This window comes from Lissotriton helveticus, chromosome 2_1 (genome assembly GCF_964261635.1).
Source record: "Lissotriton helveticus chromosome 2_1, aLisHel1.1, whole genome shotgun sequence".
Taxonomy (NCBI): domain Eukaryota; kingdom Metazoa; phylum Chordata; class Amphibia; order Caudata; family Salamandridae; genus Lissotriton; species Lissotriton helveticus.
In genome coordinates, this window is record NC_136059.1 from 1,108,463,813 (window position 1) to 1,108,491,536 (window position 27,724).

A 27,724-nucleotide genomic window follows, 5' to 3' on the forward strand; every position below is an offset into this window, starting at 1 on the left:
CATTTTGTTTGATCCATTTGTCATGGTATGTGGGTGTCATGTCCTCTTGCTTTGCCTTCCCAGAGCGCATGGACCAAGTACATGTCTCCTTACACTGCTCGCGGTGTGCGGATCTGTTTTTGTCTTTGTTTTCTAGCACTCCATAGGAGTACTTGTGTTTTCAAGCCATCTTCCTTGTACACATACCATTAAATACATGCATGTATACATAAATGAATGCTTTTCCTAAAAAGTTGTTAAAACATGAACAACACTTGTTTATTTTGTTTTGCACGATCTGATAGTATTGGAGCACTTTTTCCATCCTTCATCTTGTCGTAGCGCTAACACCAGCGGATGCTATTGGAGCGCTTTAAGTGCTCACCAGTTACATTAAACAATGACACGTTCATTGTCATAGGCAAGAGTAAGCGTAAGTGATTTTGACCAAAATCGCAAATTGTTCAGCCGGCCCCAAGATGCAAACCTGGTTCCCTAGTTCCTGTGTCGGCAGCTCTGGCCATTATGCCACTTCCTTGCTTCACTTCAAAGCTCAACCATTTCTCACTATAATTTCCACATTTGTTAATCAAGACCCGGTCAACACTGAACAAGCATTGGCAAAGCCAGTCGAGCTCCGCAATGCCTGAGCTCTTGGCCATGTCAATGTGAATATTTTTTAGCCATTCTCAATACAAATGAGGAATGTTAGCCATTTTAGCCCTGTTGTCTAGCAGCACATCTGCTGTTCAGCATGGCTGAAAGTCACTGATAAAAGCGTTATGATGCGGCCAGTGCAGGCCACCTCAAAGCGCTTTTTAGGTCCGACTATTCTATCCCGCAGGGATAGATAGGCGAGAATTATAGTAAGCACTTCAAAAACTCTACCAAACTTGCGTATCACGCACAGTTCATGTGAGCTATGCGCATGCACAAACCAGCCACGGCACACCACCATTTGTCTGTGCCTCGCATCAGACTTCAAAGGATCCGCTCCCCAGCCCCCGCATCAGACTTCAAAGGAATGCGCTCCCGCTCCGCTCCCCCGCCACAGCAATGCCAAGAGCTTGTTGTTGTTTGTTCACCCCTATCGATCACCATGATTACTTGTGGCATACAAACTTCTCCCATTATAAGCTCTGCATGCAAGTGTTCACGTTTCCTTTCCCTTAATCAGCGCAGTGCCTCTTCACGGCCGTCCGCTTCATCTTTCACACCAGACCACTTACATTTTTTATCGTATTTCCTGATTAGTGCCCACATAGGTACATGCGAAAATGCGCTAGTCCTTCCATCTTAAACTTGGTTTTCCTTGCATTACAACCGAAATAAACACAGAGACAACAGAGGAATTTCTATTTGCGAGAGCTGACTCTGCTCTGATGCTCCACGACGTGCTGCCACTCTGCACCACACATTAACTGTGGCCACTGCACGGTGTTGGCAACTAAAGGCAGAACCACTCCTCGTATAAACGTAGCACGTCTGTGCTGCTTCTTCAACCATGGCCTGGGCTTTAATCAACATGCAAGTATTCCCATAATGTACGAAGTCACCTTTATTTAGTTTCAGCTGCAGCCCCTTCCCCCCCACCCCCCAATAACAGATTTGCTTTCGGCGTGAGGCGATGTTTGAGGTTTTGTTTTAGTCTAGCTTACCCGCATTTGTTAGCCCGCATTATTCTTCACGCCACATACTGCTGCACGCCTCACACTGCTGCATTACTCACACTGCTGCATTACTCACACTGCTGCATTACTCACACTGCTGCATTACTCACACTGCTGCACGCCACACACTGCTGCACGCCACACACTGTTGCACGCCACACACTGTTGCACGCCACACACTGTTGCACGCCACACACTGCTGCACGCCTTACACTGTTGCACGCCTCACACTGCTGCACGCCTCACATTGCTGCACACCACACACTGCTGCACGCCTCACACTGCTGCACGCCTCACACTGCTGCATGCCACACACTGCTGCACGCCACACACTGCTGCACTGCTGCACGCGCCACACTGCTGCACGCGCCACACTGCTGCACGCGCCACACTGCTGCACGCGCCACACACTGCTGCACCCGCCACACACTGCTGCACCCGCCACACACTGCTGCACGCGCCACACACTGCTGCACGCCTCGCACTGCTGCACGCCTCGCACTGCTGCACGCCTCGCACTGCTGCACCCCACGCACTGCTGCACCCCACACACTGCTGCACCCCACACACTGCTGCACCCCACACACTGCTGCACCCCACACACTGGTGCACGCCACACACTGGTGCACGCCACACACTGGTGCACGCCTCACACTGGTGCACGCCTCACACTGGTGCACGCCTCACACTGTTGCACGCCTCACACTGTTGCACGCCTCACACTGTTGCACGCCTCACACTGGTGCACGCCTCACACTGTTGCACGCCTCACACTGCTGCACGCCTCACACTGCTGCACGCCTCACACTGCTGTATGCAGCACACTGCCGCCCGCCTCACACTGCCGCCCGCCTCACACTGCCGCCCGCCACACACTGCCGCACTGCTCACACTGCTGCATTACTCACACTGCTGCACGCCTCACACTGCTGCACGCCTCACACTGCTGCACGCCTCACACTGCTGCACGCCTCACACTGCTGCACGCCTCACACTGCTGCACACCTCACACTGCTGCACGCCTCACACTGCTGCACTGCTGCACGCCTCACACTGCTGCACTGCTGCACGCCTCACACTGCTGCACTGCTGCACGCCTCACACTGCTGCACTGCTGCACGCCTCACACTGCTGCGCGCCTCACACTGCTGCGCGCCTCACACTGCTGCGCGCCTCACACTGCTGCGCGCCTCACACTGCTGCGCGCCTCACACTGCTGCGCGCCTCACACTGCTGCACGCCTCACACTGCTGCACGCCTCACACTGCTGCACGCCTCACACTGCTGCACGCCTCACACTGCTGCACGCCTCACACTGCTGCACGCCTCACACTGCTGCACGCCTCACACTGCTGCATTACTCACACTGCTGCATTACTCACACTGCTGCATTACTCACACTGCTGCATTACTCACACTGCTGCACGCCACACACTGCTGCACGGAACACCACCACATCACTCACGGAACACCAAACTCTCACTCGGTTGCAAGCCTAAAAAAAATGAAGTTCACAATGGGAGCAGAAAAATCACTGGTTCAGATAGAGAAAGCATAGAGAAACCATTGGCAAAGCCAATAGGTCTCCTAGGCAAGATCTATTTGCTTTGCTGATGTTTCTCTGCTGTGCAACATTGCGGAAAGTAGGGAAAAAGAGGGCTATGATGTGAGTAGTATTAACTGCCTTATTTTATTTTTTACTTTCAGCCAGGCTGCATAGCAGCCACATTGCTGCACAACTTGGCTAAAAAACAAAAAAGTGACAGTTACTAGATTTTGCATAGGTCAGACCTATTGGCTTTGCCAGTGCCTTTTTTCCCTCATATTTTTTCTTAGTGTCAGAGTCCTACCACAAACTCCAGTGGTTGCTGCAATGTGTGGGTCCTTGAACAGGGTTGGCGTGCCAGAGTCTATCTCCCCAAATATAACTTACTGCCCATTAGGACAGGGTGCATGATATTTAATAGTAGTACATTTAAAGGTTTATTGTTAAACTTGTACATACAGTGAAAAAGCAAAAGAGACTATTTCACTGTAGCAAGTTAGCCATTCCATAGAAAAGCATTGGGCTACATTATTAAGCTTAGCAAATATTATCTCCATCTAGGTAACATCTAAAAAATATTTCAAGGACTTTTGTCAGTAGTTGACCAAAATCAGTTTTATTGGTAAAGCCAAATTTTGTGTAACTTTTACAGAAGAGGTACTTTAGATAACTGACCATTTCCCTGCCTAACATTTCCTAAGGCCTTTCATTACCTTAAACTGTCACCTGGCAGATTACTGCTCCCCTTTGGTGAAGTGTGAACTGCTTCCAGGAGCCAACAACTGACTGACCTAAATGGGCAAATTTGACCCATATGAACCCAATAGCATATACATCTGAGGCTGGGAGGATCCTCATTTACAAAGTGACTTGGGGCAAATGTCTTTCAAAGAGGCACCTCTATCACAGGCAAGTGTTAGCTGAAACTTGGGCAGGGCACTTATTTTGTCCTTTTAGCCAAACTGGCCCCAATCACAGTGGGCCTATTGTGACCTTACAGTGTTGCAGCCTGTTTAGCTTGTCTGCTAGGTTCACATGTAAAATTTGGAGCAAACTTCAAAGGATGGAAACAGAATGCCAAAACAATCAGTGAGTACTTTGGAATATCTTTATTCGGCAATTTATCACCATAAAAGAATACATATACATAAACATTTCAAAATACCAATAAAAGATTACAAAATACAGTAAAAGCATGGACAACTCATTCGTCAATTTACTAGCAGTAAATTCGTCCTCAGCTTGTGGAACCTCCGGAGTGTAATTTCAGTAAGCGGGAACGTGTCATCCACGCACTTCCCAAAAATTTAGCCACCCCACAGATCATACTGGCAGATGAAGAATCTGTAGAGAGGACACGTAGTGCCTGGCTATGGCACCTCAGCCCTAATTCCCTACAGACGGGTTTCAACCAGAATTTCCGCGCCCCTTTATAGGCTGGGCAGGCAAAAAACAAGTGAGCCACCGATTCCTTAGGGGCCGCACAGCCAGGGCATGCACGCGAGCGGGCATCTGTATTCGACCATCTCACCGTAAAGTCATGAACCGGGAGCGTCCCATATCGCAGTTTTAGGTACAGCGCTCGATCCAATGGTTTAGTTATTAAGTCGAGAAAGGGTTCCAATTTTCGCACACACTTAATTGTCAAAAATTGGTCAGTAAGTGAGCCCACATTCGTAAGCCTCGTATCAGTGAGTATCAAATGTCTGATTACTGAAAGCTCAGATTTGTTATACCAAACGTGTCTCTGAGGAGCAGGGACTGCTTAAAACTGGATTTTAGTGTTCGATGTTGGAGACAGTAAGATTACTTCCCCTCCCACACACACACACCATGCTCTCAGAGCCCAAGTTTAGTGTTGCTGAACACTTCAAGCATATTGAAAATTTCCAAAACTGGTAGGGTTAGCCATGGGAATCTTTACCCCATTGATAAGGCTGGTCTGCAGGGGTCATTCCCACCCAATAGCTCATGCCAGGCATAAATGTGGCACCTCCAGTCATCTACTTTGGAACACTCCTGGACCTGTGGAAGATCAGAAGAGGACTAAACCTGTGGCCTGAGACCTGAAAAGAGCCTAGAAGACTGGAACTGTCCTCTCACCTGTACCCATGCCAAAGAAGGGGGCTCCAAGGGTCATCAGGGTGACCTCCTGTTAAAGCTACGGGGACACAACTAGCTACAAGAGGCCTTTTCCCGCAACTGTTAAGCGACCAATGCCAACTGGACCCTTCCTTTGGCCTCTGCCTGCCACTCTGTGAGCCTCTAAGTGCCTTCTCTGAGGTATTGAGGCCTTTAGAAGTGTACTCCTGTGGTTGATTGAGACTTAAAGGATTAAGGCCAGAAGGTAAAAGCTTTGACCAGGATGAACCTTGTTAGTGTATCTGATCCACGCTCCATTACTGTCCGCATCAAATTGCGCCTAGGTCCTGTTATAACTCAATTTTTGAATATCATTGGCACTTTCCTCTTCTTGGTGTTATTTCAACTTAAAATTTTAAAAATGCAAATCTCCAGTTCCCCTTACTGGATTTTTGTCATTTGTGTATTTAATTTTACTCTTTGTTTCGGGATTTTTATTGTTTTGCATTTCACCTTTATTACTGCATAAATACTTTAAACATTTCTTCAAAGTTAGGCCTCTCTGATTTATGCCATAGCTGCCAGTGGTTTGAGCTCTGGTGTATTTGTTTGCTTTAGTGGTTAACCCCGACGTGGATTGTGATGATTCCTTGAGGTGAGTACTTAGCCACCCCCCTTTTCAAAACTAAAAACGCAGTTTGTTACAATCTGCTGTTTGCTCCTTCCAGTACAGATTATGATAGCTGGTTGTCCAACAGAACTCAAGTTATCAGTGCTTTGATACAACGTCCTGTTTGGAGGTTGTCACATACCAAGAAAACATTATTGTCTCGCTTCTGTAAATCAGGATTTGAGTTCTGCCTGTGAGGAATGAGCAGATCAAGTTGAGGGTCTTGTCGCGGATGCCAGCATCTTGGAGTCTGGTGGGAGACGGTGTTGAATGCACCCGAGAGGTCCAGGAGGATGTGGGTTGCTGTTTCACCCTGGTCGAGGAGGGACCAGATGTCAGTGGCGGTGAGAAGAGCGGTCTCAGTGCTGTGGTTGCTGAGGAATCCAGATTGGGAGATGTCTAGGATGTTAGCTTCGATGAAGTTTGTTAGCTTGGGGTTGACTGCCTTTTTGATTTCTTTGTCTGCGAAAGGAATCAGGGAGATGGACCTGAAGTTTTTTAGGTCTGTCTGGTCCGCTAAGGGTTTCTTCAGGAGGGCAGAGACTTTGGCATGTTTCCAGTCATTGGGGAAGGAGGCGGTTTTCATAGTCTTCAAGGTGACTTCTGTCGTGAGAAGGGTCCAGTTAAGCAGGGTCTGTCGGGTGGTGTTGTCTGGGGGGGAAGAGCAGGAGTGGTGCGGTTGTCTTGGTTTTCGAAGTTGTCGTAGAGCTCTTAAGCTTTAGGTGGAAGAAGGTGTTGAGTTTGTTGCAGAGGTCTTGGGAGGGTGGGACGTCTGTTGTTTCGCCGCTGGGTTTGGTGAATTGCATAGTTACCCCCCATTTTTGCCTGACATCTGATGCAACCCAACTTGATGTGCCCTGTGTCCCTGCCAATAAGGTTCCCAGGGCCTGTGTTCTTTCCCAAAATTGTACCTTTGTATCCACAATTGGCACATTCCTGGCCACAGGGAAGCCCCTTGTAAAAGGTACCATGGGAGGACCTATCCTGCACTCAAATAACAGACTCTGTCTCCAGTGAGCACCGAATTTGCTCACACCAAAGACTAACCGTCAGAGTCCGGACTCCGTGAACCTGCACCACTCTGCACCCGGTCGCCACGGCCCGAGGTCGAGTGGCCCCATACTCCAAAGAGGGCCCCCCGGCGATCCTAAGTTAGGATCCAGTGACCCATGACCTCCTACAAGCTTTGAAACTAAGCCTGCAGCAATTACTTGAAGGATCCCCCCGACCGTGACTGAAAGCGGTAAGACAACTGCTCCCTTCACCGAAGCGGTCCAAGATGTCCGACCGCATCTGTCTGACTGACACAGACTGTGACTGATCCGAGCCTAAGGAAACTGACGCTGAAGACATCCCTAGCCCTCGACGCCTTCCCGGCCTAGGGTGGCCCATCCGACGGTGTCCAAGCATCCTCCCAGATGCCTTCCCAGTTGTTGGTTGCCTCCAAGAAGTCCCCCAGACCAAGCCTGCGGCTTTCTGAAACAAGACGGTCTCCACTGAGAAGCCCAGGGACTGCGACATCTGCTTTACTTCCTTCACCCAGCCACCTCTGTTCCTCTGGCGGTGCAGTACTTGCGTCGGTCGTTGGCCCGTGCAGTGCCTAGAGCAACCATTAGGAGCTTTGGTCCCACACCCAAGTGTCCTGCTTTCCAGCAGACCCCAAATAAAGGCCCCTTTAGCCAGCTGGCTAACGTTGGACCTCTGCACACAGCAGCTCCAGAGCCACGGTGGTGCGACTAGTGTCTCCACTTGGACATTGGGGAACCTTGGTCCTACCCCCAAAACCTCAACTTCGTAAGTCCAGTACTTAACTCCGAGTTCAGTAATCATTTTACCTCCCACAGGGATACATGGAGATTTTGGGTCTTGAAAGTGTTATATGTAGAACTGCTAATGTAAGGGGGAAAGTGAGCACTATTGTAACATAATCCGAAAGCAATCAAAAGTATTTATGTGTAATGGCAAGTTTTCTGAAAAGTGGTATCAACCTGCAACTGTTAATTTTACAAGAAGAACCGCATTTCCTTGAACATTCGTGCATTTGAAGGTACTAATTACCTACCTGTACCAAGTCCTCCTTGGTTCTAGAAATAAACTAATGGTATACCTTTCTTTATACTTACCTAATTGGTCTGGATTCTGTCTATCAGTGTGTGAAATCAGCCTTGATTAAGTGAATGTAATAAATGCTTAACATACAATCCTGATAAGCCAAACTGCTCGACCACACTACCACAAATACAGCTGATTATCTAATTCAGCCTCTGCTATACCCACGGGGATCCCTGAACTCTGTGCATACTATACCTTACTTTGGTATAATATATTCAGACCCAGCTAACTACATTTACCTAATGGATTTTTCCATACATCGGGCATTTTGTTTATTGGTACAAAAATGAATGCTACATCATAGATTTATTGAAATGTTTTTGCTCATTAAGTAGTTGTATTTTGTCTGCTGTTTGATTTTCAGTAAATAAGCTATTTAAAAAAAATATGATAGATCATTAATTATAAAGTACTTTATTATATTTATAGGTTTAAGATTTATCAATGATAAAGAAATCTTTGTAATCACAAGCAGTAATTTTAAATTCTTTTCCATAGACCTTTAAAAGAAAAAACAGCAATTTTCGTAACATCCAAAGGCCGGTATGGCCTAGAAGATGAGAAAGTGACAACATGTACTTCAACCCGGAGACGATCCACATCTCGCAGTTTAGCAGGTACCACAACTGGGGCCTTTGAGTCCATTATGGTACAGGCAATAAGACAGGAAGAACAGACGAAAGCAAGACAGGAGAAGAGGTAAGAAATAACTAGTCATGAGATAGTACCACAATCTTAAGTAAAGTAACACCTAGTTTTTTAAGTATTCTAGTATTTCTTATGTTATTGCTTTGCTTGTTTTTCAAACTGAATTTTTGAAAGTAGAACAACATGCAGCAGGCACGTGGTTAAAAATAAGATCGTCTGACTCCATCAAAGCTGTCCTCTATTAGATTGGCCGTAAGTCTTTGATATGTTTTCGTAAGTGATCTCCTAGCCACAATGGAGCACTCATTGGAGCACTAATACCCCTGTAGCGTTAGAAATGTTATTGGACATGCTCCTCATTTAATTTATAAACCACCTAAAGAATTATTTGTCCATCATCTTCTGACTGTCATTCCGTTACAGTGTATTGAAATGTCAAGAGACAGAACCTAGACGTGATTTCATGAGCAACAAGCTCATGTACTTCATGAGCTTGTGAAGTACATGGGGCCGCAGCTACCAGTTACCGCTCTGCCCTGCACCATCCTGTACCATCCTGTACAATCAGCCAACCAAGTCAGAAAAGCTGGCAAAACCCACCAGGACATTCAACCGGCCACTGACCCGACCTGACTCAGCCACGACTCAGGGAAAAGTGCTGAAAAGTGCAGAAAGGATTTGGGGCGCCATCGGAAACTGATTGATCGGGCTGGTGAAGGCCAGAGGTGAGGGGGGTACAAGGAGCTGTGTATACCATGTGTGCTGCAAGTGCTGAGAATCTCAAGTGCCAGCCTCTGAAGGTGAGGATGCCAAGAGCCACTTAAGCAGCCTGCCGTGCTTGTGCCCTCCCCATAGCCAGACATTTGGTTGTCCTTGATTACACCTGAGGGCTGGTGAGGGAGCATCACCGTCCAATTGTGCACTAGGACTAGGCTCTGGGACAAGTGGGGAGAAGGCGGCGGCTGGTGCAGTCAGCCGCCCACCAAGTAAAAAGCTGTGGTCACTCTGGATAAGGAAGATGCACTGGCCGAGGGGTCAGTATGGACTCGCTTCTTTTTATTAGTTAGAAGCGCCACAGTCTTCAATGTCCTTATAGGATTTTGTGCACAAAACTAGCAACTCACATCAGTCAGAGAAAAGGAAATGGGTAGGGGTGGATAACCCAAATATCCACAGTCTCTATGGGGTTGTCCTCTATCTGGTCTTCTCTTTCCTGGTGTACAGCACGGGGCTTGCACTCTCGTCCAGGTCCCAGCAGTCAGACGGGCTTACCCTCAAAGCAAAAAAAAATTTAACAATACAAGGATGTTGATGAGAAAAGGCTCTAGGTTTACCATCACCTAGGCACCCCAGTGATTGTGCGCTGTGGTCTAACAGTAAAGTGAGTGGGTGTCGCTCTTACTCTCTCCAATACCTCCCTATGGAGAAGTAATGCAAAAATTGGCCCTTGCCTGATACCAGGGCCCTCCAGGGTCGTGGCAGAGAGAGTCACAACGTCCTCTTTCCCCTCAGGACTGCTGGACTGGATAGCAGTGCCTCTGGGCGGACTCTCCCCAATCTCTCAGGTGTTGGGTGCACCGTCTTCTGGCTTCCTTCATGGCTTCCCAACGCTGCTCCTGCTGGGCGATTCCTTCGCTGGATCCTTAACTGTGCTGTTCTCCGACGTGTCCTCTGCTTTGCTCGTCTCTCCGTCATGCTCTGGAGAGACAGAGCTTGGAGTTATGGGTTCAACGAAGGAGACAACAGCCAACGGCACCTGTTAGCGGGGTAATGTGACCTCTACTCACCATCTGAAGTAGAAAAAAATCATTATCTCCAGATGCAGTGATGAAGCCCCAGGGCTGAATGGAATTCTAAATGTCATCCTTAAAGATAGCATGTTCCACCAGAACGAGGTTATCAGTCCGGTATAAAGAGGTTCATTCAAGTGGCGCCATCCCAGAAAGTTGGTGTGACTCCTTCATAAAGCCAGACTTTAAAGGAGGACGTAGGGCCAACTACAGGCTCATAGCACTCCTGAATTTGTAGGGTAAGCACTATGCCTGTCTAATATTGGCTGATCCCAATAACTGGGCAGACGCAAACAATGTGATACCTGTAAACCTGTCAGGAAAGTACTTGGCACCATAACAAACATTCAAGCAGCTTCCTTTCACCAATGCAAACAAACAAGGAAGAAATTACACCTCTGCTTTGTGCATTTCAAAGCAGCATTTGACTGCGTTGACCATGGGATGCTCTGAATAAATTAAAGAAATGGATAATCCCCCAAATGCTGCTATGAGCCACTGTACAGCTATACTCAGAAACTAGGATCCAAGTCAAAATTATTAACGGCACAATTTACATAGGAGGGTACCAACCTACCAAGGAGCTTACTTACACAGGGATGCGTGCTGGTGCCTCACCTCACCTCATGAATCTATTCAAATTTATTGTCCGAGATAGACCAGGAAAACTCTCATCCCCCACCCTGGGATCACTCCTTCTTTCCCACTTGTCCAACGCGGAAGATTTTTTACTGTTCAGTATGGCAAAAGTAGGGTTTAAAAGGCTAGGTAATGAATTGAAATCCTATGTCCAAACCAACACCCTTGAGGTAAACAAAACAAAAACTATGACTATTAGCAATTGACCGGTGTGGCCAGCTGGGATTTTCCTAGAGGATACTACTCTGAAATAGGTAAACGGTTATAAATACCTGGTGCTGTATTTGGATAATAAAGGCAATTTTTCCCACCAAAAGCAATACATCATTAAGAAAGGGAATGCCTTAACACACAGCATCCTTGAAAAAAAGCTGGATACCCCTCTTTCCGGCCATTGCTTGTTATCTTCTCTAAACTGCTTCTGACCGTGAAGTATGCCAGCGTGGCCATGAGGCCAGGATGCACTCCCACTGGACAAGCTGCAGGTTAATGTCTTTAGGTGGGTATAGGAGGCTGGCTTAGTACATGGTGCACACATATTTCAGTGAAGCACCTTGCACTAATCCAGAAAACTCTTATGGTGATTTTAGTCGTCTTCAACAACCATAGAAAGCTCTCTAAGTGGTAGCTTTCAGGCTTAGTCGATAAGGAGTGTTAAGCAGCTTGATTTTACCAGATCTAATCATGTAGTGTAGGTTAAACGAAAAAGAATCACACAGTGTATATATACAAATGTCTTGTGTATTACACAACACATTGGCATATTTTCTACTCTGACATATCAACACAAATACACACAATACTTCAATTGCAAACAGGTAAGTAAGCACAATACACGGTGGTCTCCAGGGGGACTAAGAAAAGGGATTGCGAACTGCGACTGAAGTAGAGACTTGGCCCAGGAAACTCAGAAGAGCGGGGGACACAAGGAACCTCCCAAGGTAAGTACCCAGGAATCCCCACGGACACTGTGTGCATAGTGAAAACAGCAGCAGACTCAATAGACGTCAACAGGAAAGTTGAGGTTACAGTTTTGAAGGCGGAACTTTCCCAGTGGACTCTGAAGAAACCCCACGGAAGAAAGAAGGTTGTAAAGTCACCTCACCCGTGGATACCCCAGGAACCAGGATACCTACACCAAGGAAGCCAGTTACATAGGTGCGAAGTTGTTGTGTGGCAATTTAGACTCTGAGTGAATTTTCCCGATTCATGCCCTTATATAGGTACAATTCACATTGCCCTAATATAGGCATAGAAATCAAGCCCTTATTTAGACATAGCCCATGCAGACCAAATACAGGCATGGCTATTTCCCCCCGTTCCAAACGCCACAACGATTTCTTGGAAAATCGGCTTAAGCAGTTAGGTAACTTCCCCTTGCTTGAATATTGATTTGTCCAAGAACTCATGTACTTTGCAAAGAACGACTATTCCCTAGGGGGTTTTTCCTGACGTTATTATGCCCGACTTTACGTCAAACTATGGCATTCCTAGACACCTTCAAGGTATAATTATGACTTCACTTGCTCTAGCAAGACACGGTGGTTCAGAGCAGTTCGACTATCTACTTGCCCGACGCACTTGCTAAAGCAAGTGCCGAAGGAAGCCGACCCTCCAGCTGACGCACTGATCAAGAGGCTGCCTTTCTCTCGCCGAGAATCCAGCTCAAATGTTTCCAAGCTCCCCTTGCAGGGTGTTGGGAAATCGAGTCCCGAGACACAGATACCAGACCTCCTTCATTCTAAACCAAGGTATGGAGCTGATTAGAACCTAGAGAAATCTTAGAAAGATTCTTGGCAAAGAAAACTAAACCTATGCTACACAATACTTACTTCTTCCCGAGTACTAGACCTAGGTTAGGTACTTTGGGGTAGGCGTATTTTAGAAACACCAGTTAAGTATTTTTAGTCATTGTTCTTTATGTTTTTTTTATATGGCTTAGAAACCATACAATGCTCTAACAGTATTATTTTATAATATTTTTCTCGCTGTACGCATTATACTTTGCAGTCTGCATTGTGATTGTAGCAGTTCACTTTTCTTGCATGAGAAAGAAGACTGTTCAATAAACCTTTTATTGAAAACGCCCGTCTCTCTATTTCTCTGCAACTCTGTAGAAACGAAGCATGCACGATTGACTGAGTGAAATACTTATCTATTGTTTCCGCGACTCTAGAGATATATTTCTTATTCTTGGGATACAAAGTTGTCATGTATATGCGGTTGTCAGAAACTAATCCCTTCTTGTGAATTCGAGAAAGTTTATAGCGACCGCTGAGCTAGCTGGCACTTTAATATATTTGATAGAGACCTAGTCGACCTCAGTCCTATGTCTAATCTATAGGATATATTATTCTAATGCGCAGAGCCTATTGGGAATATAGGAACCACACTACAAAGTGACATCAGAAACCGCTGTTGACCACAATGGAGCACATCAGAAAAGATGCCACTGGCAAGCACTGTGCAAAAGTCCGGTGGAATTCAAGGGTGGATTCTTGAAGAGAAAAACCTGCCAGCAGAGGGCTCAGAGTCTGTGCCATTCGGAGGTGACCAGGAGGCATGGGAGAGCAATGCAAAGCCGATGACGAAAGATGCAGGAGTGAAGACTGTGACCTTGTCACTGCAGCTGTGAGGACCAAAGTAAAAAAAATGTTTTATTGTTTAAGTTAATTAAAACCACAACAATACACTTTCAAATAAAAACGGAAAACTGCAATAAATGTTATTTATAAAACCTAAAAAAGTAATAAAAATCTTTTGTTTGACAGTAGCACTCAACTTTGTATAAATTATCATAAATCAAGTAATAATCTCTTACTAATATACTGAAGTTTTCAAAAGTACATAATTGACGCTTAATTAGACCGAAGCATCAATTAACGCAAAATCCGCTGTGCAAGAGAGTATGTTTCTCCAGACGTTCTTGCCCTGCTCTCCATTATTTTCAAAATACAAAGTTCTGTCTCAAGACTAATCAGTCTTGTTTAATGTTAGGGTACAACTCTCAAGATTAATTTTTGAATACATGCACATGTACATCAAGGAACACACTGCAGCTGTGAGAACTAGGCGATGCTTAGGAAGACCAGGAGCCATTCACCAACTGTCCCATGTCGGAAGTCGAGAACCAGGGGGTCGGTGTCCTATGGGAGCACCAACAAGCCTTGATAGCAGCAACAGGTGTGGAAAACGATGAAGGAGCAACATTGGGACCAGCAAGGTCCGAGGAATTGACCAAGTGCAACATCTGCTGACTATTCAAACCACCTTTTCGATCCAACCATATCTGAAGTATAACCTAAATCAATTTGAAAATTTTTTGCTTATTCGATTTAGACTAAATACTTTCCATAGGCTGATTTCGTTTCCAAAGCAGAACGACTGGACTAAGAATTTACCACCATGTGATTGTAATTCCCCGTAATCCTCAATCCATATTTCCTGGTACTGCAAGTTTTATGAGGCTCCACGCAGACGATGGATCGTCCCAATATTGAGACAAATGAGACTCCGAACTTGCCACCCAGCTTTCCTAGCACTACAGATGTTAGAAAATGAATTACATGCTAAATTCATTGCCTGTTTTTTAAAATTTTGTGTAAATCACCGTCCAAATCTTAATTAATTACTGTTTTATCCTTTAGTCAAATCATGTATTTTCTTTTTAAAGATTTTAAGTGTAAATATGTCAAGTTTGTACTTTTATGGTTTTCCTCGAATAATGAAAATCGAATAAAGATTTTGATTGACTGAAGTGCAGGAGAGTCAGAGCTTGGCCCCAAGCAAGCAGGGTAGCCCAATGAAGCAGGAGAAGACCCTCGAGAGAACCCACAGGCCAAAGACACAGAAGTCGCAAAAAGACTTTGAGCAGTTTCCCAAAGAAAACAACAAGCCTTGCCAACGGTAAGTCAATGCAGTGCACAGGGGTTTAGTCCCACCGGTTCCAAGGAGGGATACTGGCCTCAAAATTGCAGAGAGGACAGGTCAGGCCTCGAGGAAATTGCAGACCCTCCCAGAGGAGGGGCGGGACAGAGGGAAGGATACTCCCATGTGCTTTTTCAAATTTCACACCAGAGCGGGAGCCAAGGGCTCTCAGAACTGGTTCCAACTGGAGTACGCAAGTAGGGCACCAAATGTGCCCTTCAAAGCATTCTGGTGTTGCTCGCAAGCACCCCCAATACACTAAGTCCTGCTTAGAGGTTTGGTTACACCTCCCTGTGACTGAAAACCTATTGTTCTAGGCTCCCCTGCTTGAGCTCAGCTCAGCAGCAGGAGGGCAGAATCGTGTCTGTGGTCGTCAGCAGCACTAGCTGTCTAGCAGACCCTGAAAAGCTCTTACCGGGAGCACTGGGGTTTTTCCAGAGGAGCTCTCCAGTTCATTGAATTATATATCCAACACTGGTGTTTGGTTATGACTTCAACATGTTTGATACAAAAAATACCCAGGTTCGGTACAGCCATGCGTAATAACAAATGGCCACTAAATGTATCAAAATGGCTGATCCCACTTACAAAGCCCTGAGACTCGACTCGGGGATTTGAATGGGATGTCCTGCTCATGCAGGGGCACCCTCACACTTGTATCCCAGCACCCTGACTTCAGGATTAAAAGGCCTGCCTTAGGGGTGACTTATAGGTTGTAAGTGTAGTGACCTCAGAAACTTATATCTGTCGTAAGTGGTGCTAGCACCAGCTTATAAAGACTGCAATGGCAGGCCTGTAGTCACAGTAGTTTGAATGGTCTTTCATGGGTGGCATAATGCATGCTGCAGCCCATTGGAGACCCATGGTGTACCTATGCTCTGGGTACCTTAGTACCATATACTAGAGACTTGCAGGGGTACACCAGTAGTCAATTGTGGAGGTATAGAAGTACTTACCAAGTAAAATTTTGGGAGGAAGCACAGTGACTAGGGTCCGGATTAGCAGGATCCCAGTCAGACTAGTAAAAAAAAAAAATCCTGACTCCAGCAAAAAGTGAAGGGTAACCATGAAAGCAGATCCTACTTTCCTACAGTAGGTATTCTCGCTTCCCCAAAATTCATCCCTGTCATGAATGGGGTCTGTGAAACCGATGCACTTAATAAATCTTTGGGACAAGAACTTGCTATTTCTGGCTTTCAAGAGCATGGTGAACAAGACGGCAAAGATGCAGTCATACCTGGAAGATAAAAATAATTTTAGTTCCGGGTCGCATGCCTCGATGGTGATCAAATATTATGATGGCTTGAAACCTGTGCACAATACCTAGGCACCTTTTTCCCAGCATACATCAAGCGTAAATTGATGGCTCTATGGTTTGGCCAATTACCAGTCCAGGCCAGTCGACCGCTCAGGAAACCTAGCAGACCAACAATGTGTAGACTTTATGATACCAAAAAGAAGGACTTTATTCATTTGTTCTCTATATGTCCTAATCTGTACAAACTTTGTGCCCCTCTACTAAAAAAGAGCTTCAATGCCAGAGGCATTCGCACATGCAGAAATTCAATAATAGTGAGACTCAATCCAAGAGAACCACAGTTGAACTGTAAACTGGAGCCATTTTTGATGATTTCCCCTATTTTATTGCCCATACAAACATCACCATCTTAATATATCTGCATCATACAAGCAAAAAGTACTGTGATTAGTTAACTTGATAAGCCACTGGTGATGTAATCTCGCAAGTCAAACTCATGGAAAAGCTCTTGCCCAGGCTGCAGTATTTATATTTGGTATTGTCTTTAATAGCTGCTCTTTTTTAGTAGAATCGTCTGATCCCGTAATCACAAAGTAATTTTTTCAGAGTTGATTTCCAACTAAGTGTTATTGTATAAAGATAGACAGTGCAATTATGTTTTAATTTGCATAGAATCACTTTACTTATGCTTTTATTTAGAATTCTTGTGTTTATAATTGTAATATTGTTATGGTTTCAATTAACTGAAACAATAAATTGAATTGATTGATAGACGCGATTTCACAACCACAATAGAATTAAAATGCCACTGAATAAATGTTACAAAACAAATGGAGGAACATTTATGACTAAGCTGTACACATTGCAGTAGTGTAATAAAAGCACAGAACCTTTACAGCCAGTAATTGGGGAAAAGAAAGGACTAAAACATGCAGTGTGTGAGAGATGTATATATAAATCTCCAACTCCAACCGCTCGTGTTAGGACCACGGACCCGTGGAAGGTGGTGCATGCCCCGGGAGAGCACCCGGTAAATAAGTTACCAAAATCCATATCGCCAAGCGAAATAGATGCACTCTCAGGAAACAACGAAAAAGTATATCAGGAAGTTTTACTATGCTTCCACACTACATGTTTCAGCAGTTACGCCTTGCTCACACAATGGAAGTGTGACTGAAAACACCCATATGTACAAAAAACAAGTGATCGCCACGTACATAATTGTAATAGACAAGAGGACTTGCAAATGAATACAGAGTCATGTTAGATGTCGGCCATATTGGAAAAGTAAAGAAATGATTCGGTGAAATACACGTTCCAAGTATTAAACATATAGATAACTTGTGTTTCGTTAACCCGTTGCCTTAGCATCAATTTCTAGTCACACGTACTTGGTAATATGTCGAAAGAAAGCTAAGACATAAAAATGATGCTCAATAATGAAGCCTCGTGATGCGTGCAAATCATACGAGAATCATAATGCCAATAACCAATATACAATAAAATCTTGTAAATCGGGCCAAATCAATACGTTGCTGTGTTCCCCTGTCTCTGTTGTACATAATATTACATTGAAATCAAACTTCGGCGATCACGTGACATGTGCATTGAATTGTGTCAAAGTTATGTGCTGGTGAAACCCCTAATAGCCTCTATCATGATTTTAATGATGTTACCGAGAGGAGAGTAAAAACATTTCTGTTTCGATATTATACACTCACAATAATTTTAGTGCAAAAGTACGTAATCTGAAAGCCTGAGTTTGCACAGCTTCAGTTGTTACGTAGTAAAGGTAGTCAACATGTGATTAACTTGAAAGTCACTGTTGTAGGGTGTCAATACATTATCCTACTGTATATAAACTTTACTTGCGGTCCATGTACACAGTCATGGGCATGTGCCCGGGAGCACATCCGTTCTCCTCCCAAGTTGAAATTAACATTGCGGGCTAGTGCCAGAGCTACACAGTCTAAGAGCCAATACAGTTTAGAGGCTGGGATTGAAGAGAACAAAAAATGTGCAGTAAAGAAGTGAAAGATCAACCACAGGAGATCAATCTTGATTAACGTGAATCAGTGCTACCGAGTGCCTTTGGAAAAAAAGGTTAGGGAACCCATGAATGTGGCACTACCAGTGTAGAGTGGGCCCCTCCCTTTCCTCCTGCAGTGAAGGGAGAAAGAAAACAGAAGAACAAAATTGTATAAGTTACATACAGAAATCCAAGAATTACAGTTTGTAACACACATCTTGTATATACATTGTTTCAGACATTTCATGCTCCCTAAAGAAGCACTAGGAAGAGAGTGAGCGCAAGAGCTGAGAAAAGCCACTATGTTTCATATGAGTGTAGTCTTAATTCTTCATCAAGGTTAAGCCCCCCGGGGATTTGGTCTGGAGATCTATGATGTACCTAGATTCTCTTTGTCTAAGGTTCAGTGCTCTATTGCTTCCCCTGGGTGAATGTGGGATGTGTTCCATTGCAAAATAGCTGAGTAGGGCGCAGTTGGAGAAGTGATATTGTTGGAAGTGGCGTGGTACGGGGTACTATTGGTCTTGATTAGTGATGGCCTGCAGATGTTCCAACACCCGTTTCTTTACCGGATGGACAATACTGCCAATGTACCTTAAATTGCATGGACACACCAGACAGTAAATTACAAATGGGGTCCCACATGTGAGAAATTGGGAAATTGTTTTCATTGTCCCTCCCCAACCTTGAAATTCTTTCTTCATCAGGCTGTTTTTGCAGGCCTTGCAATGCCCGCAGGGAAAAAGCCCTTTGAAACCTTGATTTTGAAAGGTATTGTACGTTGTGATATCACTGTGTACCATTCTATCTCTTAGACTGTAACCTTTTCTATAGGTGATGCTGGGTTTTTCACTTATAACAGGACCTATGTTAGGGTCACTTTTAAGGATATCCCATTTTTTGTGAGGATGTTCCTGATGTTTTTGGCATTCCTGTTGTATGTAAGTATGATTCTGGTTTCATTTTCCTGACCTGAGGATACGGGTTCAATACCTGGTCTAGTTTGCAAGGTGTCAGTTCTCTGTATATTTTCCACCTTGCGAAGGGCTTTGCTAATTATCCAATTCGGGCATCCCCTGGCTTTGAACTGTTCCATCATAATGGTAGATTCTGTTTTGAAGCCGGCCTCTGTACTGCAATTACGTTTTGCCCTCAGCAGTTCCCCAAATGGAATGCTCCATTCCAAGGGATCTGGCTGACTGCTGAGGGCATGTAGTAAGGTGTTCCGGCAGTTTCTTTGCAAAAGTGTTTGGTCTGTATGGTGTCACCGACTACCTCTACTTTGATGTCTAAAAACTTCAAAGGAGTTTTACTCATGGTACTATTCAGTATGATGTTGTAATTATTATTATTAAGTTTTTCAATTAATATGATGGCCTCCAGATCATCACCCCTCCACTCCATGAAAATATCATCGATGTAGCGGAGCCACAGCTCCACTCTCTCGATTTCGGGAACAATGGAAGTGTCTGATAAGGTTTCCTCTTCCCATTTGCCCAAGAACAGGTTTGTGAAACTTGGTGCAAAACAAATGCCCAACGCGGTACCGGTCACCTGTTTGTAGAACATGCCATCGAACATGAAAATCTTGTTGGTGAGGCAGAACTCCATCATTTCAAGGACCAATTTGAATCTGATATGTCTGAAGATATAGTTTGCACGCCTCTACACCATGCTCATGTTTGATCATGGTGTAGAGTGAGCTGACATCTAACGTGACTAGTAGAAACCCTTCCTCCCAGTTTAAACCTTCCACTTTACTTAAGGAAATCCTTGGTGTCTCTGACATGGGACCGGAGATTGCTCACATATTCCCTCAGAAAGAAATCTACATACTTGGAAATGTTTTCAGTAACACTTCATTTTGTGGATACTATGGGCCTCTCCTGGGGATTTCACAGTTCCTTGTGTACCTTTGGTAAAAGGTAAAGTACCGGAAGAATGGGATAGTCTCGTTTTTAAATAGCTGTACTCCTCCCATTCTAATATCCCTTGGTCTTTCCAGTTTTTTAGTTTTCCCCAGATACTTTCAACACTGTTGGAATAAGTCTCCCTGTTTACTTTTCTGTAGAATCTGTGAGCTGTCAGTTGTCTAAGAGCTTCAGCAATGTATTTCTCTCTATCCAGGATCACCACATTTCCACCCTTATCCGCAGGGTGGATGACAATGTCCTGATCCTCCGATAGGGAGAGTAATGCTTCCATCTGGAACACAGTAAGGTTGTGTGTTTGTTGCGTCTTGAACCATTTTTTATGCCTGAATTTGACCAGCTGTTAATTAACTACATCCTGGAACGTGTCAATATTGTCGTGCCCCAATGGTGTATAATATCTAGAGCGTGATTTGAATTGTGTCATAGCCGTTTGGTTGTATGTTATATCTAATTCATCCTATACTCTGTAAATTTCATTATTATGCATGGTATCTACACCTTCTGTGTTAGAATCAAGCTGTTGCAACACGACAAGAGTATCCACATTACTTATATTGTCCTTTTCATTGTACCCTCCTATGTGTTCTCTGGATCTGCTGGGTTTGAGCAAATGCCATTTTTTTAACTTTAATTTACGGACAAACTTGAATAAGTCAATGCGGGTTTCTGCGTAATTGAAGGGAAGAGATGGGCAGAATGACATACCCAGGCAGAGTGTTGTTTTCTCTGTATCTGTGATGTTTCTCTTGGATAGGTTCATGATAGTTTTGTTCACAGTGTCCATATCCATTATTCCGCTGATGTGGAGCTTTTAGCCTGTCGTCCCATGTGCCCCCTTCCTCTGCCTCTATGTGCACCTCTGTTGGATTTGTTTTCGTCTTTCCTTGTAATGCCTCTTCCTCTTCCTCTTTGTGCTTTCGGCTTGGTTGCCAGTGGTCCTCCTGGGGTTTTGCGGCCCCCCATAGATTCCTGTACTCGTCTAAAAAAGTTGCTGGATGATTACCTACTTCCCGTTCTGCAGATACACTGCTTGATGCTACTGAGTTATCTGTCTTGTTGCCGCTCATAGATATTTCTTCCAATGTGGAGCTTTCTGAGATCCTCGTGGTTGAGCTTGTGCCTGGCATTTGGTTTTTTGTAGATATGATCGCATTTCCTACTAAAAATTAGTATACAGCCGTGCTCATAGTCTTCGCAGTCTCTGTGAAGTTTCCTCTGTTTGTGCTCTTTTATATCTGCTTCATGTTTTTTAATTCTACTCTTGATTTCTTCCATTGCTTTGTTGTACGTAGTTGTTGTATGTGATCACAGGTTCCCTTTGCCGCTGTGATGTCGCCAGTATTGTCCCCTAGGCAAATGCCCAAGTGGAAAGATATACACAGGTTACCCACCCCCAGAAATGTGAAGGAGCAGCTGATCTGACTTACAAAGAAACGGAGATGGCACAGTCTCTCCGCGTGTCAACCCACTTCCTTGCCAGCCCGACCCCCGCACCTCACCTCTGGGACATTTTTTTCCTCATATTCGATCACTCCTTGCTCCAATAAATTGGTTTCTTTACAGCGCTCGGTCCTTGTGAAGGTCCCCCTTATGTATCCAATTTCAACTGCTCGTGTTAGCACCACGGACCCGTGCAGGGTGGTGCATGCACCGGGAGAGCACCCGGTAAATGATTAACCAAAATCCGTATCGCCAAGCGAAATAGATGCACTCTCAGGAAACAACGAATAAGTATATCAGGAAATTTTATTATGCTTCCACGCTACGCGTTACGGCAGTTACGCCTTGCTCACACAATGATCTATATATATATATATATATATATATATATATATATATATATATATATATATATATATATATATATATATATATATATATATATATATATATATATATATGATTTATTTTGATATATAGGTAAAAACTGAAGAAATTAAATATCTTTTATTACTGATCACAAAAGTAACATTACCATCTTAAATGAAAAATCTTATATTCCAAATCATGTTATACTATTTGATTTTCATCTGAAATCAGCTTTGACTTCAAGTGATTGATCCCTATAAATAAACAGGGTGGGAGGCGAGTGAATTGAACACAGTCCGCTATCAAAATGTATAAATTACTGGTTAAATTGTTCATATACGCAGTCAGGGCTTGAAAAAATCAATTCGCCCGCTCCCATTGCGAGCCAGATTTAATTAGGGTGAGCTATTTTTAGGTCCTACTCGCCCTTTCTGGTGAATAGGAAGACAAATTGACTTTTGAACTCTGTCTCTGAAAGGAGAGCAAATGTGACAAGATAGCAAGATTTAGAAGCATCTTTATTGTTCACAAAGTGAATGAGCAATAAAAATTCCTTTAAATCTTGTTAACTTGTCACATTTGCTCACATAGGTCAGGTGTATTACAGTTGGGTCGAGTAGATTTTTTTACTAGACCTGCAGATCTAGTAACAATGTTTTGATTTTTCGAGCCCTACACAGTCATCTAATGGATTGAATAGATGTGGGACTTAAGTTTTTCCCTTTGAATGTTATCATATCAGCATTCTTTAAATTACCGGATGTTTGTGTGCCTGAAGACTTGGTGACCTACGGAGAGTTATTGATTAATTTTAATGGTTATCACCATCATAAAGATCTGTGGGAACTTGGGGGCGATTGAGTGGATTTTAGGACAAGCATATGTGCCTGTTTAATATAGTCCTCTCGTATTTCTGGCTTCAACTACATGAAGCCATCACAAAATTCTTGATTCTTTGTCCCATGAGACTAATTTCTGTGCTGTTTCCAATTTTTGAGACCACTAAACCCTCTTTCTAAGATATCTACCTAAGTCCATCAATCTCCAGTTCCTAATTACCTTAATTTATTGTTTTGTTTTCAAGATTGCATTTGGTCTGAATCCCAATAGATGAAACAAGTCTTGAAAACAATGCCGGGATTCAGGGTTGACGAGTCATCAGATTGCCAACTTTTTTAGGTCTAGCCTACAGACTGCTTTAGCGGTTTGTGTTTGCAGACTTACTGTTTACAATATAATAGTAACAAGCATTTACAATGCAATAGGTCTCACAATCATTTTTTTTTTTAGTTATTAGCATTTAAAATGTTATTGTGCTTTTTTACCTTCATGAAGCATTAATCAAATGGTGTAATTGAAAATGGCAATAGCTCACTTTCTTCTAATTGCGAAATTTATTGCATTGCATTAGTATTATAGTACATTCTCTCTCGAAACTCCATATTCTTTTAAAACACATCAGCAAATATACCAATATACATGTAGCCGGGGTATCAGTTACACCTGGAGTCAGAATTGTCATGTCTTATTGGGTGTAGCCTTAAAAAGCTAGGAATAACTGGTGAATCAGTAATTCTGTACCTAATCCCACAAGCTATTTCTCATTTTACCAGGACAATTTTGCTTTCATCAGCGTAAATATCTTTTTGATTGCACAGGATCCGTGGTGAATTGGCAGGTTAGGGGGAATGGTACAGCGTGGATCAAGTGCCATTCATAGGCGAGTGAAGGTTACAGGGGTTAGGCCAACAACATGCTGCAACGCCTGAGATATAGGAGAGATATAAGGTGCGAGCAGGGGCTGAAGAATAATAAAGAGCGGTTAAAGGCCCCTGGATAGCTAGAGGGGAGGGGTAGAAACGTATGGGCACTAATTTGGATTTGGGGTGGTTAATGGTTGGTACTTAATACGGCAAGAGGGGCGAGAGGGGGTATGGGTAATGCTTGTGAGGGAGGACGGTGTCTCGGGATGTTAGATGCACAGGGTAGGTCTGTGAGTCAGTCAATGGGGCCACACTAGACAATTGTAAGGAAAGCGGGGGCCAAAGAGGGAATTAACGTGGTCCTAGGTGCTGAGCTGCCAACGGGAGAGCGGCGCAACTCCTGGGAATGTTACAGAGGAGAGAGGCGCTGCTCCTGCAGTGTGAGGTGAGAGGGGGTTAGGGTAGTGGTGTGAGGAGGCCAGCTGTGTTTGGGGGGGGGGACGTGTGCAGTCGTCTTCGGATGTGCAGGAGTGGTTCTCAGGCCAAGGATATTGGGGACGGCCGAGCGCCCAGGGGTTAGAGAGCACGTTCGGGTGCTGTTGGGGGGGGTCAATTGGCGCGCGCCATACATGTGCACGGCCGTGGGCGATAAGGTGATGATAACTATAATAGTGATACAGATGATGATGGTAATCGTAATAATACCGATGAGAATAACAATTATATAGAATATTGTATTTTATGTATTGTATCTTATATAGTATATGGTGTAATAATAAGATTAATATATGCAGCCGTGAACAATAATATAAAAATTACCCCACCAGGGAGACCTGGGTTCCGGGGTCTGATAGGCAGAGGCAGCGCCTAGCGCACTGAGTCCCAGCTCTAGAAGCCTGGAAAGGAAGGAGTGCAGGTAGAATCATAGATACAGACGGCCCCACCCTGTGTCCCGCCATATCACCTCCTCTCACATGGTCACCTGGTGAGGCTGAGATCACACGGTGCAAGGGAAGCTGAGCCGGAAATGGCTGAAGAGAGCACGTGTCCAGCCCGAGGAGGGCTCTTTCCACACTAAAGTCCACAGGGATTGTTCACTGACCTCCCTGGGACAACTAAGGGTTTTTTTTTTTCAGGGGGGGAGAGTCTCTTCTCTCCATGCCCCCCCAACTGATGGTCATCCAGGCCCCGCCCACTCGAGGCTTTTATACCTCTTGCACAGTGAGGCTGTCTTCAAAACCGGCAGCCGGTTATGTATAAGTAGTAATTCACAGATATCCATCTCCGGCCCTCCGATGGTTCACTCGGTCAAACTGGGATAAATATCACAAAGGTACCACGTGGAGGGGCGGTGGCTATGGGGAGTGGGTGGGGGAAAACACCACTTCACAGTATGAGCACTGAAACACCAAGGGCATTTAGCGCAAACGATACCAGCTGCTTCTGGGTTAACAAGCAGGTACTCTGGTGCAGAGTACCTGCACTTCTATTTTTCCATTCAAGAACTGTCTACATCCAGGCCGAATTCCATGTACCTCACACAGGCAAGTACTGTTTGCAGTCTCAGAAGGAGTCTCGTGCACATGCTGAGTTTGGGATTTTCTTGCATGAGATGGAAAGTGTAATATGAGGCACAATTGATTCCCACACTCTCTCGTATTTTAAGCTTTAAAACTCTGCTTACATATTTTGAACTTACGGCACTATATGCAAACAAGTTTCAAGAACATACTGTCTTCCCTGAAGCAATCAAACTCGGAACTCCCTCACTCCCAGAGGAGAAGACATCTTTACACCCTTAATCAATCAGCCAGAGACCATGTTGAAGAAAGTGAGATCCTTTTAAAGTCATCCTTCCGGTTATCCATCTGTTTGTCTGTCCTTCCATCCAAACCACCCACCCGTCCATGCATTCATCCATCCATCCATGCGTTTATCCATCCACCCATTCATCCTTTTACCTATCCATTGATTCACCCACTCAGCCTGCCTTCTTCATCCTCTAAACCATCCATGCCAAATAAGTGACGAGCAGTAGGTCGAACTTCTCACAGTCTATCTTCGAAGAATTACTGTTTTCAAGCTGTCACAGAAGGACAACTGTGCTTTTAGTTCCTCCACAAAAGATGCATATTTCAGGAACAATGGGGCCTATTGTGCTGAAAGCTCATTGGTGCACGAGACCGGAAGGAGGGCGGTGTTGTGACAACCATTCGCCAGGCATTCTTTCCATGAGATTGATGGAACAGTGAGAAACATGCTGGTGTGATAAGTTTGTCGATCCCAGATACTCACAGTAAGCATTGGCAAATATAACACCTCTCCCTTGCTCTGTATGAAGAGCTCTGCAAGGAATTGCCCAGGGAATCCTGCCTTCAGTGGGCAAGTGCAGCAAACAGGGCTGTAAGCCTCTCACCTGAAGCTGTGGTTGTAGAGGCTGCTTGGGACATACCTGCATTGCCTGTGGGTGCAGTAAAAAAACAAGGAGGAGCGTTAACAACTGCAGAGGAAGTGGCTGAAGGTGGGAGGGAGGGGGAGATACCCTCCCCTGCTACAGTGGCTGCCTGCAGACGCTGGGAGGGAGAGCCCGGCCGGGGTGGGTGGGGGGAGAGATGCACTTCCCGTGCGCCTCCGCTCTCCTTGTCTGCTTCACAGCTGCGGTGAAGAATTTTCTTATCTGCTTGTTAAATAAACAAGCAGATAAGAAATGTCTTCACGACAGTTGCAAACCAGGCCACGGGGTCCGGAGGGGCTGTCCGAAAAACACTCCTTTCCATTGGGAAGACAGCGTTTACCATAAACGCTGACGCTACCCAATGGAAATGAGGGGCGGGGCTTAGAGTCCCTTTTTAGAAATCTTGTTATTTACAAGATCTCTCACAGAGGCTGAGCAGGGCCCTGCCCTGCCACACCCAAGAGACCTAAAAAGTGGTTCCAATCAGACCCTTACATGTGGTTGGATGGCTTTGTCTAACTCAGTTTGATGCCCCGGATAAAATTGCTTTCCTCTCTGTTCTTGGTTTTCCCCACTCCTGGAACATAACTTCTTTACCATCAGTTTGATAAGATCAGTTGTATCCTTCCACTGCTGAGATTAGGGGACCTTTTTTTTCATTTGTCTTATTACACTCGATTGGAGTGCATGCGTTTCCTTCTTCGCTCTCCATTCTTCTCACTCCTCTCATCCCTCTGCCACCCTGTCCACACTTCATTGTTTTCCCTTTCCTTGCACTTTCCACTTCTTGAGTTTCTGGCAGTGTAAATCTTTTATTTGGCAAATAAGATGCCCTTCCACTCATCACATTTGATTTATTTATTTATTTATTTTATTTACTGTTCTAAAACAAACTTTTTGTTTATCTTGGCATGGAAAATTAAACTTTACATGAAAATGCCCAAATGGCTGCCTGTGCATCACCGCACTTTGTGGTGATGTAGCAGCGGACATCTTGGAATGGTTTGCCTAATAAGCATTATAGGGTGTCGGCTGCATATGAGCACTAGTGACAATTTACATTTTTTTTTAATGTTTTTGATTTCACTGAAAATAATTTGCTCAGATGAAAATGGGCACAAGATGAGCAACTTCTGACTTCCAAAGGACCATACGTCTGAAACCTCGAGGGCTTGAATCCATTTTAATGGTAGGACTAAAAGTTTTAGAGAAGCAAAGATGGGCACAGGACACTGAGGCCCAAGCAAAAGGATAGAGTTTGGCAAAATGTGGCTTATCTAATGAGTGCTTAGACAACGTAGAGTGTACAAAAGATGTGCAATGGAAATATCGTCAGGATTCCAGTGTTGAGACACATCTCCATTAGACATCAAATAACCTAAAATTGTATCTAAGAAAGCCTTTCGATGTAGAAAAATCTAAGAAAGTAATCCCTTGAGCAAAAGCTTTTAGAGCCAAAAATGTGCCCTCCAT

General features: G+C 44.5%; 1 protein-coding gene across 1 annotated transcript in view; it reads left to right on the forward strand.

The window, feature by feature from the left end:
* The window catches only part of BRD10 (bromodomain containing 10), a 428,998-nt gene that overhangs the window by 82,762 nt on the left and 318,512 nt on the right, over window positions 1-27,724 (forward strand). The window contains exon 2 of the mRNA XM_078675919.1: window positions 8,558-8,758. Coding sequence (XP_078532045.1) covers window positions 8,558-8,758 — 201 coding nt within the window. The remainder of the gene's footprint in view (window positions 1-8,557; window positions 8,759-27,724) is intronic.